Here is a 13802-nt window from a genome sequence, read left to right on the forward strand (position 1 = left end):
TATTCATTCAGAACAGTCTTTTTCCCCAAATGGACACGCACTGTCTTCCAAAGAAGGGCTTTTTTTTTTCAACCCACAGCCAACTGTCAGGCACTAGCCCTGTTTTGCCATGGATTTGTCTTTGAAACTCACACCCATGTGTCAAAGAAATCCATTGTACCCGGCTGGAGCACTGCCACAGAGTCTGATTAGGGTGTGAGATGCTTCACCCTTGCATATTCACATGCCCCAGATGCTGGTATACCTGGGGGTTCGGGGGGGGGGTAGATCCTGTAGTCAGTCCTTTGATGAAGCCAGGGCCTAAAAAAAACTGTCCTTCTGGTTTCACAGTAAATGTATTTATTTTTTCTTTCCTGAACCAGAAAGCAAGACTGTTGGACTTAAACATCTTATATATGTTTTAAAACAAGCCCCCGTCTCATTTATATGCAAGCACAGGGCCTTAATTCAACATTTCACTTTTAAACAGATATTTTCTTGTTTGTAAAAACACCAATTTACACGTGGTTCATTTTCCTTGGCTGTCACTTTACAATGCACATTTTCTGAGCATTTCCATGGCCATAGTCAATTTCTACTACACAGGAAAAGCAAGGGTCCAATGAAACTGACATGAGCAAAGAGAGCGAGAGCTTCTCATGAAGGGTTTATCTGTGTCATTTTGTTGCAAAAAGGAAAGCATTTTACGTACAGATTGAAGTAAAGCTCTTTATTATTTCACAGATCTTGCCTGACACAGCCAGTCATTCAATGAGAAATGCTCCCTTTTTGCTGGAGCACAACCTGAATATGGAGGGACCTAGCTGGATCTCATTGGATCAGAACTGTGTACTGTTGAACAAATGAAAAAGAGCATCAGGGCGCAGTCATTTTAAAAATGCAGACTATTTTCTTTCTCAGTGAAAAGGTTTGGAGCTGGCAGCATAGCAGTGCTGCCTTTGAATTATTTTCTTTGGTGCAATTGAAGAAAATACTGGCAGCAATTCTCGGGGTGTTCTGTGTTTCATCTTGCCCCATGTGTGGCTGGTAAAACGGCGCAGCCATCATTTTGGAGACTGCAAAACGCAGTTTTTATGCAAGGCGATAGTGCTCAACAGAGCCAACGCAGCCATTCTGCTGGTGACTGCTGAGATGTAGTTTGGGGAGGTTGGGGAGTTCTGCTGGGCTGGTCAATGTTCCCCACAATATGCTTGAAATATTGGAAATGGTATTGGTACCCACAATTGTAACACAACAAGTACAGCTAACTGAACCCTAAAACGCCCTAACTTTAATACAAATAATAGAGTTGCAAGGATGCACCCACAACTTGAGCAAGAGCTGTGGACTAGGAGAGGGTGCACTTTATCACTCACTGACAATGACCTTGTTTGGAGACAGAGGTCTGTGGTGAAAAGGGGGGTTACAAAAAAAAAAAGACAGGATTTTCAGCAGTTGGATTTCTCGAGGTGACATTTTGGTATGTTTCCGCCGGCCACAGATACCAGAGAAGAGGAAACACCACCAGAAGCATCAGCGCTGCTACCACCACCACAGATTTACCCGGGGGACCGGGTACTGATTAGGATTAGATTTCTAGGTCTGTTCATCACTGAGTATGCTACAACAAAGGTAGTGAAACTCCAGGGTCATAAGAGATGGGTCCATCTTTCTGACGTCAAGAGAGATAAGAGCAACGCCCCTCTTTCCAAAGACAAGGAGGGCGTGAAAGGGAAGTGTTGCGAGATGTAACTGTTTCGTACTGTATGCGTCCACTTATTAACAGTGACTCCGAACATTCTATCACACAGCACAGGAGGTGCAAAGAATGTATGGGAAATGTGCTCTGTGTAGCATTTATTATTATACTGTGGTGCAGAGCAATGGGTTAATAAAATAGAAATATATGAAAATAAAACTGAGTGAATGACCAGGACACAGAGAGAGGTCTTTGACCCTGAAAGATTTGAGGGAGATACAAGTGAGGGATTCTCTACTGAGATTGGAAATATGTGGTATGGCCATATGCAGGTAGTGGGAAAGGAGAGATCAAATGAAACCTGTTACATGTGCTCTCTTTTCCCCCATGCCACAGGCTTCCCCAAACTGTTTATAACGCAGGAAATAAAACCGGAAACTGCACACTGTCTAGCTCATCTTGCCTTATGCAAGACGAGAGGTTTATTTCAGGGACATTAGGCATATGTAAAATGGGAAGACAAGTCTGTATTTGTTGTTGACTTCATGAGGAAAATGGCAGGTATATTGGGACCAAAGGATAATGGAATGCACTATACACTCGAGGGTCCACACCTGGGGTCAGGGGTAGTAGCATTTAGGACTAGGAGATCAAGGAAACGCACAGATGCACAAGGAAAAGTGCTGTCCTGGTGCACAAAGAGACCAAAAGGTGCACATAATAGGGGATGTACTTCATTGAGGGAAATGGAAAAAGGTATAATTGGATGCAGAGCAGAGATTATGGTTGGATTAGCAAAAGAAACAATTACGCACCTGAACAATATATGTCTCACTGAATGGAGGCAATATGTAAAATTGTTAACATGTATGAATGCGAAAAAAGAACCGTTTCACATTAAACGTCTTATGCACCCTTCATTATGTTTCAGATATAACGGAACAGTCAAAGTGGGAACGACTACTGGGTGTAAAAGAATAATGGACATGCCAGCCTTTAAATTGGGGACACCAGTCCGTATGGACCAGTAATGGTCCTGTGGCACACAGGCCTACACGCAGCTCCAACCGAATTGGAGTGGTTCTTACAAGTGTACAACTCTTCATTCACCGGCATTGGTGGTGCACAAAGCCACATTGTTTCAATTGCCGACCACCGTGCCTTAACTGATGCGAACTATCGCAAACATTGAAAAGGAGTATGCAAGAAAATCACATTTCAATTGCTACTAAATAAAGATTATTCAGCAAGGCCGGTGTCGCCTTCTTCACAACGCAATTAGCACCTGGTATTCAAGAAGAAACAGACACGAAAGGGGGCAGATCACTAGATGGGAGCTGCTCCAGCTTGCTAAGACCACACAGAAAGGACTGAATTCAATAAAAGAAGAGCTTAGGGCTGTCAGATCAGCCACTCTCCAAATAAATAGGTCTGTTTTGAACCTCCTTACCACTATGGAAGGAGGTGTATGTGCAAAATCGGCACAAGCCGCTGTACATCCGCACCAGCAAACGATGCACAAAACGGCAGCTTAACAGACGCCATTGCTGCCCTGCACACGTTCCACACTACCATGGAGAAGGAGAGTGGTCCAGATGTTGATGAAGACTGGTATCATGTTATGTTTTCCTGGGTGCTCTCCGGACTGAGCAACATTTTTAAAGTACTGGTTCCAATCTTCATTGCCCTACTCGTAAGCCACTGCATTTTACAAGTGGTTTTAGGGAATTTAAAAGGGGATGGGAAGAACAAAGTACACACGCAAATGTTGTCACTTACATTAGGATCTCATGATGCCACTGTCCTCTAAATACATGCTCATTGTTAGGCAGAATAACATACCCTTGGGGAACACTACACGTTATTAAGATTACAAGTGTCAGTACAATTTCATCTTTGGTATAAAGTATAAGCCTGTACTACACAGTTATGTGGTAGCAGTGGCTGAGCAGCCAGACTTATCTCAAGAGTTGAGTGAGCAGTAGAACAAGTTACACATAGGACTAACAAATACATTGATTCAAACAAACACTTACTCAAGGTTTCCTGGTAAAAGAATATACATTTATTTACACAGTCAGTTTGAAAACATTACACTAGCAAGAGCAGGTCAATATCATCTACTAAAATACTACAAATACACAACCAATAAGTTACTGAACAAGTTCAGCTCCCCTGAAGTGGGAGCAAAATGGCACTTCAGATACTTTAAAAAGGGGTAAAAAGACAAGGTTATAAGAATCAACAGCACAAATACTTTCATAGGCAGGGGAAAGGGTTTCAGTAAACTACAACCAGCAATTCAGTTCATAGGCCTGGGCCAAAGTCAATGGTTCTGAGTCTTTGTATAGGATAGCACAGTTCTGGTAGTAAACGGTTAATTCTTTGCCATGGATCTTAGAATTTGGTCAGGCGAAAAGTTAGACGAATATTTAGGGAAGGGCAAGCCTTCGAAGTCGGGAAAGTTTCACAAACTTTCACCGTGGCCGAAAAGATTTCCAGTCCGCGTTTGCACAGTACCTTTAAAGTGAAGAAGAGAATTAGCTGAGGCAGTTGTTCCTGGCAGTTCGAGCAGATCTCGCTGTTCCTGAGCTTCAGTCGTGGGGACAAGGAGAATGTCGGGAGGTTCCTGCACTGCCCAGGGATGAGGCCACAAGCTTGGCAAACCGTCGGTTTAAGGTGTGAGTGTCTTAAAGTCCACGAGCTGGTTTCCTTCCCCCTGGCTATCCGGTTTTCAACAGCACTCTGAAGAAAATTCAACCAGGAGGGGGACGATGTCCAGGTGGCTTGCGAGTTGGTTGTTCCCACGAAACTCAAGGGAAGAAGTTAACCTTGAAGGGCTTCTCTGTCGATGGAGTTTCAGGCATTTCGGACCTGCAGCAGGGCTTCACCCAGGAGTTGCAGCGGTCCTCTTCCTTCAGCTCGTCTTCGGTTCTTTCATTCCAGTGGTCGACTCTGCTTTCCAAGTCCGAGAGACCTGCTTTTAAACAGTTTTCCACCATTCATTCCAGCTTGGCTGTCACTCACACAGCAGGGTGGCTGTCTTTGCCGGGGGTGTGTAATGCATTTACCCCAACAGATGCCTATGACAGAATGATGGCTGAAGGTTAGGTTTATCGGTTAGTAAACTAACCAGAGGAGGGAATGTAATGGCGCAAATAGGGCAAACATCACATCATGCACTGCACCCTCCGCCAACCCCAAAACATGAATGTAAATATAAGATAAGGGAGCCCATTTAAATGAAAGTTTTAGGCCTTTTATGCACCCAGACTGTTCTCATGAAGCCTGGAAAAAACAAGCAATACACTAACACAAGTAGAATAGGGACACGTGTTTTATTATGTTGCTTTTCAAATATAAACACAAGTAGAATAGAATTGGCCTGTAACGCTATAGGTAGTTGTGCCACATTGAGGGAGTTAAGTTGCAGTATACACAGAGAAGATCATTGAGATATATAGGGTGCCAAATACACTGAGACAATTACCAAGAGTTAAATAAACAAAGAAAGAGTATCACTGATGACCATAAAATGTAGCATTGAGCAGAGGATCCGCCATTTTGCAACAAACGTCCTATTAGAAGCTGCACAACCAGTTACTTTAGAGCTTGCGCTCTGCAGTGCTTAAATGTGTCCAACTTTAGGAAAAGCCCATTCTCGCCTGAAAGTATGAGACAGCCATGGTTACAGTGTAAGGGAGTATAAGATAGTATGTTGTTCCCATTTCTGGCCCAAACAATAATTGAATAAACATGCAGAAGCTTTGATTGCCAGGTGTATGGTGCTCCAAGGAGAAATATTGCCAAATACCCTAAATTACGTTGTGTACACAGTGCCCCCTATGCCAGTCAGTGCCATTACACCATGTATTAAATACAGTACAATGGCAGAAATCATCCGGCAGACAGTGCCTCACTGTTATTTATCCCATGATCCAATTAAAAGAGTATGCACATGCGTCTGCAGTTTATAAGGGACAGTAACATAAGGCAGGTCAAATCAGCATTGTATCATCCCCAAGCCAAAGGGCTTGTGGAAAGAACCAATAGATTTATAAAAGTGGCCATTCAGCTGGCACAGGCATCAGGTAAGGACCCACGTATGACAGTAAAAGCATAAGATGGTAAAGGAGGCAGTAGCCACTCATGGGCTCACTGCCAATGGAACCACCATGGTGTGTCCTTGCACATGCTAAGCAAGCAGCATAAGAGCAGCATTGATGTTACTGACCCAATGACTGTCCAGAGTGAGGGTAGACGATACGATTAACATGGAAGAGGTGGTGTGGAGGATCAGGAAAAGTAAGGACCACATGAAAGAGTGGCATGACAATCGCAGGGCAGTGCAAAGGACTGAGGTAGAGAGGGAGATCTGCTGAAGATCCCACTACTCCACAAGGACTAAGTGATATGGTCCCGCTACAGTCAACCCATCAAGGTCGTGAGGAAAGGCACAAATCATGTGTGCACCCAAATTAGTAAGAGAGAGTAGCAGTGTTTGGAAAGGGGACTGCAGTGCAAATCAGTTCACTGCCTCGCATGCAGGAAATCAAAGGAAGAAGGTCACTCAGGGAATGCGAAGAGAGCTCCGAAAAGAGCAAACAAGGAACAGCGGTAATCCTAAGGCACGAGATGTTCAGTTGAGTGGATTCAGTGACATTTCACATACACGTACATATTCGTGATAAATCCTGCTGACTGCGCATGCGTGTGCATGCTCAGTCATGACTTCTAGTTAAGCAGTGGGGGCAGGGCCGCCGAAATAGCAGAGGAAATCGTTAAAGTTTCATGTCGAGAAAAAAAAAAAAAAAAGAATATGTTTTCTGCATTTTCCACATCCTGAACGGAAGCCTACACCAGCATGAATGGTATTTCACAAGAAATAGTCAACGAAAATAGATTACGATCACCAGGTTCAAGTTATGGGGCACCATCTAATCTATGCATAAAAACAGCAAATGAAGCCTCGTTATAGGGGAGGAGAAGTGTTGAAATTGCACTTTGCAGGTGGAGACATTAATCCTTGCACCACCTTAACAACCATCATATCTGGACCTCTTGTTTGGGAAGGAAGCTCAAGGTACTGCTCCTGAAACGGTGTGATTGATAATGTAAATGCATCTGTCAGATAGCTCAGTGAGTTCAGTGCTCTCTGCTGAGAACTGTGCTCATCCTCAGATCTGTCAAGTCTGGCCAAGCTAAGATCAGTCAGGGTCTTCAAGACAAGCCCCTGCTGGGTTGCTACAAACCAAATGGCCTCACGCTACCCCTGTGAAGGCATGGGGTGGAGTGCGCCGAAAGCTGATGCCTTGCTTTCCCCTGCAAGCAGCGCTTAAAGGACACGCTCACCCTAATAATCATGCCCACCTCACCCTAGCATCTTCCAGCACCCCACCTAAACACCCATCATGCACCTCAGCACAGACCACCACCCACCCTGATTTGCTCCGGATCTACAACCCACACCCTCAAGCTCACCTCAGCAATGAACTATCCAAGCACTCTTGCCACCCACCACAACCCTTACTCACCGCAACAGCTCATGCCAGCCAACCTCTCCACACCACCCACATAACCCACCCACGCTACCTCAGCCCGCTTCCTCACCAACATCACCCCAGCCACCCTTAACCCACCATCTTGCCCACTCCATCCACTAACCAAAGCAAAACTCTCTTACCTAATCCCACACATCCTTACCGCACCACTTTACCCAACATGCACAGATCCTAACTCACTACAGCCCGCCACCCATTCACCTTACCTCACACAAACACACCCACGCCATGTCATCCCAGCATGCTACCCACCCTGGTTTGGTTCAACACACCAACCTGCACACCCAACAAAACTTACCCCAGAACACCTCAAACGACCCCTCCTACCTCATCCCCAGCACGGTATAGTCATTCCATCTCACTGCCTTCCACCGTATCTTGACACAGCATACCTCCCAGCGCTCTATACATCATTGGTATGACATCAAAGTGCTGGTAGGTTGAACGCCCTCAGGAACCGTAGTTCTGGTCAACAACTTAACTGCCTCAGCTTTGCCCTTCCTCCATCCATGTACCCTAGCACATGGCAGCCTAAAGCTCACCACACCCAACTTCACTTCATCCACCTAGCCTGTCCCAACGACCTCACCTCACCCTAAACCCTCACCCAGAAATCTCAGACTGCCCACAATCACCCCACTAATACACCTAATTCCACCCAACCACTGCCTCTCCTCAACCAAACCAACCCCCCCACTACCTCACATCACCCCATCTACAGCACCCACCCAACCATGTCACCTGCTCACCCAACCTCATCACATTTGTTCGCCTCATCCAACATAATATCACCCCACCACCTCACTGACCCCAGGACCCCTCTCACCTAGGCTAACAATAGCACATAAGCTTGAGGACTCTAGCTTACTCTAGCACAATACCCGCCTACCCTACCTCACCCAGGCACAACAACCCATTTTTCATAACTAGCCGCAGAACACCATAGCTCACCCCAACACCCCACTCACACATGCTAGGTCACCTCAAAGTAACACACCACCCACCCAACCCAGCGTGCCCCAGCAACCCAACCAGAGCTCATCCCAGGAGTCCACCCACCCAAGCATCTCAATAGCTCACCCACAGTTTCTACCCCAGGATCACACCTAATCCTCTACCCACTCTTCCTCACCTAGAATCCCCCCTGCTGGTTGCAACATCACACCAACACACACAACCTAAGAACCCACCCAAGCTCACTCCCATACACTAGCCCACCCCATACCCTATGACACCCTGATCACTCCCAGCCCGGCTACATCACTGCAACACATGCGGCTCACCCCAGCACCCCAACCACCCCTGCGCACCCTAGCAAACACTAGCTCACCACAGCAAACCTACCTCACCCCAGCACAACCCTAGCTCAGCCAAGCATTCACCCCAATGCAAATGCAATAAAAACAAGCATAACTCATTCAACATGGCTCATCCCAGGAGCCCACCGCTCGAATCACCATCAAACCCCTCCCCAGAAAACATGAGTTCACCCCAGCGCCCCATTCTCCCCAGTCACACAACCTCCCTCACACCACCAAACTTCAACAACCCACTTTGCCTCATCCTACACAAGCTTACCCAACAACGTCACCCTGCCCTAGCTCCCCAGCATAACACCGACGCACCCTAGCTCTCCGCAGCAAGCCACCCATCTACCCTAACTAATCCCTGCACAATACATATCCACCCTAGCTCCCTCCAGTACATAAACCTCCCGGCCTAGCTTGCCCTGGCACAATACTTATTGTAGCTCACCCAGGGCACCATAAGCTGCCTCAGCAAACCAATCCACACACCAATCCCAGCTTGCATCAGTACACTCCTGACTTTTCCTCTCTCAAGCTCAAGACCCACCCACCCTAGCTCATCACATAGCTCACCACAAAATAAACATTCCACTCACCCACCCTAGCGCACCCGTACAGTACAACCACCCTCCTCTAGCTCTTAGCAACACCCCCTGCACCCTAGATCACTCCAGCACAAGATCACTATAGCACCCAATCTGTCAACTCAAGCTCACCAAAGCATCCAAGTATCCTATCCACCATAAGCTGCCCAACACTGCGCACATGTTAACTCATCTCAGGCCCTAGCCACTCACTCTAGCTCACCACAACACAGCACACACCCACCTAGCTCATCAGGTACAACATCCACCGACCGTAGCTCACACCAGCAAAATGCCGCAGCCTAGCATGACACAGACTAGCACGCCGATCCTAATTCACCCCAGCAAACCATCCATCCTAGTTCACCCTAGCCCCACAGCCACCAGAGCTATTCCCACCAGCCCCACCCACCTACACTAATTCACCTCATGAGCCCACTGGACCTAAGCTCATACCACACCCAGCCCACTTAACCTAGCCACCCAGCATCTGAACAAGCTTACATAGCTTATCACAACACATCACCCACCCACCCTAGGACACTAGAGCAAATAACGACGTCACCGTGGCTCATCCAAGCACCCCACCGTAACTCACCCCAGCACAGCACCCACCCAGTATAGATCACCCCAGCAGCCCACCCACCCACATAAGCTCACCCGAGCTGTATAGCCAAGCACCCAATTACATCCCATACAGGCTCCTCTCAAGACATCACACACCACTCTAGATTGCATCTTCTTGAGGCCCGCCCACACTGCATTAACCGAGCAAACCCTAGCTCACACAAGCATCATATACCTCACACAAGCATCCCCTAGATCATACACGCATCCCATAGCACACACAAGCATCCCATAGCTCGACCGAGCACAACACACACCCAACTGAGCTAAAAGCAGCACACTTTAGCAAGACTAAAGCAATATAGATGTACAGTGCATTCAACTGTTCTGCATGCATGATGCATAGCATAATATGCATGCTGAATAAAGGGTCTCTCTAACCCATGTGTTGAATCACCTTTATCAGGCCACAAGAAGTACCATTTGGCACAACCAGATCATTAAAGTGCTCGGTTTACTGGACACATTCGGTGGGTCCTATGGGTAGGGCAAGAGCTACCAAGATTACCAAACAAACATATGGTCATTTATAGGTTTCTGTCTTTATTCTAGAGGCCCTTAAATTATTTTAGCACTAAAATTGGTTTTGCATACCGTACGTTTATATTTCTTCTTTAAACTCAATATAAAAAGATTATTTATTTATTTAAAACTCTAAAAATGCACTGCCTCACTGACACCAGAAGAAGCCTGACAATGGCTCCTCCCACACACTGAGAGAAGGCATGGAGCTGGAAGAGAGACAATGCACTTCTCCAGGCATGAAAGACAACCTGCATGCGGGCACTGCCTGTCATTAACCGTCTAGTTTTATCACGGGGTGGTCTGCTGCTGCTGCAGTCTCTGCTCTACCTTCAGCGGATAGACCTCAAATCCCAGAGGTGCCAATGAATCCCGAATCGCCTGCTCCAAGGGTGTCGCCATGATTCAGAGCCAAGTATGGCGTGCTACCTGTTGAGTCCAAAGCCCGATGGGAGCGCGAGTTCCACAATGAGAAATCCCCCCGCGCATGCTGATAACCTCACGCGGCGGCAGACCACAAGCCCCACGATGCTATGCGCGAGAGACGTAGAGGGGCGGGATCCTGCGTTGCCTGGAGACAGGAAGCGTTTGAATGCAGCCAGGGGCGTGACGTCACAGCGGCAGAAGGTAAGTCTGCTCTGCTCGGTGTTGTTATTATTTGTGATGCGTCGCAGCTTTATGCTGCACGGGACGGGGTTCTTTAGAAGGAGATGAGGGTAGGGATCGGACTGTTTGTAGTTATTTGCTAGGATAAGTGGCGATATGTGATGTGGGAGCACGTTTAGCATTCTATTAGTGGATGGGAATGGGCTACCCCGAGCCCTACTATCTTGTGTTGCCAGATCGAGAAAAAATAAGCTGAATGCCCTTCCAAAACAAGCCCAAACCAAGCGGCCTCTCCTTAAAATAAGCATCAAAACAAGCGCACACTTAAAACGCAGCGGATAGGTTTCAAAAGAAAAAAACAACACAAAAATAGCATAAATATACATAGAGAAATCCGACATAGTGTGTTAGAACAAAAATATTTGATTATAATTGCTTTTTTCTGACATTTAGTATCTCCATTTCTTCTCTATATGTTATTTAAATGTATCTCATTGGCTTCTCTGGTCCATCGCCCAACTGGTCCTTGGCGAACTGCTCTCTGAGCCCTCTGGTCCTTGGCTCCCTTACATAGTTGTCAGGTAGCCCCAGGTCATGTGTGACAATGTGGGCCAGTCTGGGCATCTCCAGTTGAAGGCTGAACTGCCATTTTTGTGCTTCCCGTGATAGGCATGGCCTGCAAGTACCAGCATGCAAGTGAAAATCAAGGACTGGATTCATACATGAATCGGGCCCACTTGCCAACTGTTCCCTTGTGAGCTGCGTGTTGCTCCTCTGGTCTGTCGTACTTCTGGTCTTTGACTCCCTGGTGTGTCATTCTCTTCTGGTCAGTCACCTTTCTGTTCCTCACACTACCATCCTTGCAAGCTCATACTTTGAAAAGCCTTTCCCTTGCATTGCAAGTTTTTTGACACTGCTAAGTAATCCCAACATACCTAATGTGACTGCACGTTCTGATGTAAACGCAGTGACTGGACAGGGGCTAGATAGGGCAACGTGCTTTGTCTGCAGGATAGTGCACTCGTAAAGCCTATTTACCGGAAAGGTACTGAGGCAGCCAGAGTGAGCAATTCCATAGGTCTTTGAATGTCATCAATAGGGCTGAAGTCCAGAAAAAAGCATGGGGGATCATTAACATTGACACAGGGACTGAACGCATCCTAAAGTGAAATACGCAAATTTAATTCAACTGGCCTTTTTTAATAGAAGAAAATTCAAAATAGAAATGAGCATTGTCTTTCACAAAATCATGCGCTGAAAAATAACAGCTAGAGGATATTTTTCTGGAACACTTCTGGCAAAGTAAAAAAGGTGTGCACCTTTTAACCCAAAATATATATTGAAATATTCTATGGAAAGCAAAATACCGATAGAAGGCGTGTGCTTTGAAGACACTTTCATGTGGTCTTGTGGGTTAGTGGGTTCAAATTCTGGTGGGCGAAAAATTGAACAAACAAGCTTTCTTTGCATGCTGGCCTCAAAACACCCATGGGGGATGGAGTCGGCACTGTGAAAAAAGTGGGCGGACACTGTAATCTCAACTTTTACCCTGAAAATCAGCAGTCCAGCAACCTCTCTTCCCACGTCCATGGACCCGGCAAATCATCCCAACAAATGTGCCCTCTTCACGACGTTTGGCTTTTAACAGCACTCCGTTTTATAAATCGGAATTGAAAAGTACACACATTATAATTGCAGTACTCCGGCAATATAGGAATCCTTATAGAAATATGTTAAGCAAAATATGATGCCAGGGAAAAGTGACATTCTTCCCAAAAAAAAAAAAACATTTATCACACCGAATGTGGACATATAAATACTATTGAAATAGTGCACAACTCTTTTTTTTTGGCAACATATTTTATGGCAATTAGATTTTCGATATGTGGTTTCAGTATCAAATGCGCCTTTTCAAGCACTTGTGCACAACAAAGGTTTTTAAAAGGACCATTACTTTAAAAACAAGAGTGTGAATAAAGAAGTAAACACTGATGCACTGCGATCAATGTGCTGCTGCTTGCTTTTGCTGCGTCCCGTCAGGGCGAGGCCTCATTCATAGAGTAGTTAACTTCCCCCAGCCGTCACTATAAGCTTTCTTATCTTCCCTTCAATGACCCCTGCTGCTAATGACACTTAGCAGCAGGGCTCGGACTTGGCGCTGCAGCAGTGATTTAAGAGGAAAGAAAACGCAGAAAGTGACGGACGGCCGTGGAAGTTAACTCTAGTGCATCCCTGTTTATTAACCAGTGCCGCGACGGTGAAGTCATTGTACTTGTTGCAGTTTTTGTCTGCTTATTACCACTATCAACTGAACAAGCGCAACAATACGTGGTTAATAGAGGTAAAAAGTGGACAAAAACTGCAACAAGCGACCTCTAAATATTATAAGCGACTTGTCGCTCATAATAAGCGGACCTGGCATCACTGCACAGGGACGTCATTTCACCAAGATGCCTGGGGTAGCAGAAGTGACATCAGATGACTCTTGACCGCTGATGACCGCACAGGCAGTAATGTCATGTGACCACAACCCGAAGTGGCATCACAGGGAAACGATAGAACACGACCGTTCACCCCTTGACAAAACAGGAAGTGGCATCACATAGCATTGTTAAGTACACTACGAAAAATATGGTTACGATATCACTGTAATGTGATATACATCTCATACAAAAATGGATCACCATATTTATCGTTAAATCAGTGTGTATAGGCCCATATTACCAAATTACTGTGAATGAAAGCAGACGTCCAAGGCCAAATGATAATGGTGTGTTATCATATAGCACTTATGCTTAAGCGCTTTGTATAGTACAAACATACATAAAATATCACCCAAACTGTATTGGTACTCATTTATCGACCTCAGAGGATGAAAGGCTGAGTTGGCCTTGCCGGGATTCGAACCTGCAACCTG

The 13802-nt window shown here is 46.0% G+C and overlaps 2 protein-coding genes across 5 annotated transcripts in view; one reads left to right on the forward strand and one right to left on the reverse strand.

The window, feature by feature from the left end:
- Positions 1–10726, reverse strand: part of MMACHC (metabolism of cobalamin associated C) — a 156897-nt gene extending 146171 nt beyond the window's left edge. The window contains exon 1 of the mRNA XM_069642378.1: positions 10610–10726. Coding sequence (XP_069498479.1) covers positions 10610–10681 — 72 coding nt within the window. The 5' untranslated portion in view covers positions 10682–10726. The remainder of the gene's footprint in view (positions 1–10609) is intronic.
- LOC138549941 (rho GTPase-activating protein gacN-like) overlaps positions 10697–13802 on the forward strand; it is a 308520-nt gene continuing 305414 nt past the window's right edge. For 3 of the 4 annotated variants that reach the window (XM_069642373.1, XM_069642374.1, XM_069642376.1), the window contains exon 1: positions 10697–10906. In XM_069642373.1, the coding sequence (XP_069498474.1) occupies positions 10697–10906 (210 nt within the window). The remainder of the gene's footprint in view (positions 10907–13802) is intronic. The other variant, XM_069642375.1, reaches the window with a different exon arrangement.

This window comes from Ambystoma mexicanum, chromosome 1q (assembly GCF_040938575.1).
Source record: "Ambystoma mexicanum isolate Mex_15411 chromosome 1q, UKY_AmexF1_1, whole genome shotgun sequence".
In the NCBI taxonomy this organism is placed as follows: Eukaryota; Metazoa; Chordata; class Amphibia; order Caudata; family Ambystomatidae; genus Ambystoma; species Ambystoma mexicanum.